At 42.6% G+C, this 4,485-nt stretch overlaps 1 protein-coding gene across 4 annotated transcripts in view; it reads right to left on the reverse strand.

The window, feature by feature from the left end:
* The window catches only part of UIMC1 (ubiquitin interaction motif containing 1), a 128,047-nt gene that overhangs the window by 62,995 nt on the left and 60,567 nt on the right, over positions 1-4,485 (reverse strand). For all 4 annotated transcript variants that reach the window (XM_011946857.1, XM_011946854.1, XM_011946856.1 and 1 more), the window contains 3 exons: positions 3,016-3,140; positions 1,885-1,990; positions 841-1,574 (listed from right to left, as the gene is read on the reverse strand). In XM_011946857.1, the coding sequence (XP_011802247.1) occupies positions 841-1,574; positions 1,885-1,990; positions 3,016-3,140 (965 nt within the window). The remainder of the gene's footprint in view (positions 1-840; positions 1,575-1,884; positions 1,991-3,015; positions 3,141-4,485) is intronic.

Below are 4,485 nucleotides of genomic sequence, written 5' to 3' on the forward strand. Positions count from 1 at the left end.
AGAACAGCCTGGGCAACAAGGTGAAACTTCATCTCTACAAAAAATATAAAAATTAGCTCAGCGTGGCAGCGTGTACCTGTGGTCCCAGCTACCACAAGGGGCTGAGGTTGGGGGATCGCTTGAGCCCAGAGGTGGAGGCTGCAAGGACCCAAGATGGCATCGGTGCACCCTAGCCTGGGTGACAGAGTGAGACCTTGTCTTCCAAAAAAAAAAAAATTTAAACAAAAAATAAATTATGGTGTATCTATGGTAGAATGTCATATATTAAGAACTGATCTAAGATAAACTATAAAGTAGGGGGAGGAACAAAACTTAAACAGAACAGTCTTCATTTTGTTCAAAAAAATTTTTAATGTATTTTTGTATGCATAGAAATAATGATGATTGGCCAGGTGTGGCAGCTTATGCCTATAATCCCAACACTTTGGGAGGCCGAAGCGTGCAGATCACAAGGTCAGGAGTTCAAGACCAGCCTAGCCAACATGGTAAAACTCCATCTCTACTAAAAATACAAAAATTAGCCAGGCACAATGGCAGGTGCCTGTAATCCCAGCTACTCAGGAGGCTGAGGCAGGACAATTGCTTGAACCTGGGAGGTGGAGGTTGCAGTGAGCCGAAGATCGCACCTGGGCGACAGAGTGAGACTCCAACTCAAAAAAAAAAGAAATGGTAGTTTTTTTCTTCTTTATATTCTCTTGTACTTTCCTAATTTTCTATAGTGAACATGTATTACTTTAATAATCAAGGAGGGGAAGACCACAAAAATAACAGATAGCTAAAATAATCCTTGTTTTAATCTGTGAATAAATCATCCTTAATTACAGCATCACTGACCCTTACCTGACCATGACTGGTTGTTGGTTCTTCCTCCAACAAAAGTTTCTCTTTCAAGCTTTTAATTGAGCTTTCCTGGAAATCCTTGGTTTCTGAGTGGCAGTCAGATGCCCTAGACTCCTGCCTCTCCTCTTTGTCTTCATCTCCCATATCTTCTGAGATGCATTCATTTTTTTCACTAGCCTGCTCTCCTTGGCCACATTCATTCTGGATCAGAGAAGGAGGTCTAGGTAACACTGGTTCCCCAAAACCTTTTTTTTTTAAGAGCTGCCTCTGAGCCATTTTCAGGCTCTTTTGATAAACCTCCAACTGGCAGAGAATGACCCTGGTATACTGGTTAGGGTCTACTCCATCAGGGCAGAATGGAATACCCCAGAAGTAGTTCACAGTGCCCCCAATGTCCTGGAGACCTTTGGCATCTGCTAGGGTAGGCAGACAGTGCCTAGATGTGTCCCCACTACCCTGGGCAGCTCTGAGAAAAGAACCCCTCCCAGTACTTTCCTGTGGCTTCCCACACTGTGTGTGCTCAGCCAAGTGGCCAGTACATCTGTCAAAAGATTTAACGTTCACATTCTCAAACACTGGCTGGCTCGACTGGTCCCAGCTTCCTGAGCTGCCAGAGACCGGCTCCTCTTCAGTTTTTTCAGTGTGGTCCCAAGGCTCCTCTCTTTCCTCAGCCTCGTTTCCCTGACTGATATGTGAGCCTTTAAACAGTGATGGAGGTACCAGCTGCCATATGCCTGTAGGTATTTGAGAAAAAGTAGGGCTAAGGACAAACTTTTTTATTAGGAGGGCTTGGTAAGCTATCACTTACCAAGAATTACATAATATGGGTAAGAAAGGCTCTTCTTTGGGTTTAACCAAATGTTGGTTTTTTCCTTGGAAATAAAAGTATGCTGGATATTCTTATGATCTCAACTACTTCCTGATTTAATTTCTTTATTATCACCAAAAGGATCTGGGGTACTTCCGTATATCTACTCTCAGCATGAGATCCCTGTGGTACAGTTATACTTGATGAATGGAAGGAGTCAGAACAGGGAGACATGCCTTCAGTGATCCCAGAGTCTGTGGTTTTCTCTTGGTGGGACTGGGAAGATGGTCCAGTGGCCAGAGGTCGAGATCTGGTAGCAGAAGCATCAGAAGGCCGGCAACTCTGAAACAAGTGATCCCATACCAGACCAAGTTTATTATTAAAATAACTATATATGAAGGGTCACAGGAAGGACAAAATGGCAGGCCACTGTTCATAAGAATTTCTCTTCTCCAAAATGTAAATGGCTCAATTTAATCTCACAACATATACTGAATGTCTACGTGTAACGTGTTGTACTAGATCGCTGTACTAAACCCTTTTCTAAAATAGGGAGGCAAATGGCACAAAAGATGGTTCAGGACCTACCACTGGCAAGTATCCTTCACATTTAAAATCATTTCAGGCTGGGCGCAACGGCTAATGCTTGTAATCCCAGTACTTTGGGAGGCCGAGGCAGGCAGATCCCGATCAGTCTGGTTGGGAGTTCCAGACCAGCCTTGCCAACATGGTGAAACCCCATCTCTATTGAAAATACAAAAAATTAGCTGGGTGTGGTGGTGGTCATCTATAATCCCAGCTACTTGGGAGGCTGAGGCAGGAGAATTGCTTGAACCCAGGAGGTGGAGGTTGCAGTGAGCTGAGACTGTACTCCAGCCTGGGCAACAGAGTGAGACTCCATCTCAAAAAAAAAAAAAAATTCAGTTGTGCATATTCAAATGACAATTTAACTTTATTTGATTATTTTTTAAAAACTGCCCATTCTTTCTTCCCATAACCCACCTCTAGTTCTCATTCCCTTTGCTCTCCCACAAAACAGGAGAAGTTCGCACCTTATCTTGCTGCCTTTTGGGTTCCTGGTATTCAGTAAGTCTTTTCAGAAGCTGTCAACTTATGATAATTCTTTTCAACCATGAACTGAAAAATCCATGGGGTGGAAGAAAACTCTTTCATATAGAATTAACAAAACACTTCAAATTGGGTTAACCAACAATTCAATACAGACTTTAAAAAATTACTATGGGAATTTCTGTTAGGTGAAAACCCTATAAATGACTACAGCTAGTTCCTAATGCAACTATGACACCACAGAAGTCTAAAATATTGCTGACCAATCTCCACAAACTTTTGCAACATGGCATATTTACATTCAGGCTTTCAGCAATGGCTTTCCTCAAGAGCTCCTCTTCTTCCTCCTCCTGGCTGTTCACCTCCCTAGCTTCCTGCTCACTCATTTTGAGAGCCAGAGCAAACTGTTCTTCTTCTGTCATCTCTGTAAGAGGACAGGGAAAAGAGAGAGAGGGACACCACAAACATTGAATAAGCATGGAGGCAAGAAAGAGAATTATGAAACTTTTCAACTGAAGACATTACAAGACCACTTAGTACAATTTTATAATCTTATAAAGAAGGAAAACCCCAAAAGGTAAGGTGTTGGTCAAGATAATTAGCAGCAGTTACAACAAGAATCCTGGGTTAACTAGGCTGTAAGCTCCCATGAAGGCAGAGTTTTTACCTACACTGTTCACTGTTATACCTCCAGCACATAAAAAAGTGCTGGGCATAGGGTATGTAATAAATATTTGCTCAATGAATAAACAGAGGAATTAATGCCCACTCTAGAGCTTTTTACTAAATACCACAATGCTTTATGCTCAACATTTAGCCAGAATAATTTTAGTACTCAGAATCCTCTGATTTACCCAGTAGAAAAGAACATCCCTAGTGATAAGAACGTGGTCTCCAGACACCATTTTCCATTTAAAAGGAACTGGGGTACACTGAAGAAATGGGTGGCCCCAAGTCCAAAGCATGAAATGAACAAGATGAGCTAGAATATTTGTCACAGATGTAAGCAAGGAATCTATTAGACACTACTAGAGTCATAAGGAAAGAACTTAGGAGCCAATTAAACAGACTCCTCACTGGCCAAAAATGAAACTGGAGCATCAATAAAGATAATGAATGCAATGCATTCAACTACATCAAATATATTTACATCTGTAAGTTCAGGCCAGGTGTGGTGGCTAATGCCTGTAATCCCAGGACGGTGGGAGGCCAAGGTGGGAGGATCATGTGAGGTCGGGAGTTCGAGATCATCATGGACAACATGGTGAAACCTCATCTCTACTAAAAATACAAAAATTAGCCGGGCGTGGTGGTGGGCGCCTGTAGTCCCAGCTACTTGGGAAATTGAGGAAGGTGAATCACTTGAACCCGGGAGGCGGAGTTGCAGTGAGCCGAAATTGTGCCATTGCACTCCACCCTAGGTGACAAAAGCAAGACTCCATCTCAATAAAAAACAAAAAACAAAAAACAAAAACCTGTAAGTTCATACTAATATTTTTTTAAAAAGACATTGACTGTTGAAGAATGTTAGTGAATCAACTATTTGAAAACTGATAAGGTGTGGTGGCTCACGTCTGTAATCCCAGCACTTTGGGAGGCCGAGGCAGGCGGATCACGAGGTCACAAGATTGAGACCATCCTGGCTAACATGGTGAAACCCCATCTCTACTAAAAACACAAAAAATTAGCCAGGTGTGGTGGCAGGCACCTGTAGTCCCAGCTACTCGGGAGGCTGAGGCAGGAGAATGGCTTGAACCCAGGAGGCGGAG

This window comes from Colobus angolensis, unplaced genomic scaffold (genome assembly GCF_000951035.1).
Source record: "Colobus angolensis palliatus isolate OR3802 unplaced genomic scaffold, Cang.pa_1.0 Scaffold254, whole genome shotgun sequence".
Classification (NCBI taxonomy): Eukaryota; Metazoa; Chordata; class Mammalia; order Primates; family Cercopithecidae; genus Colobus; species Colobus angolensis.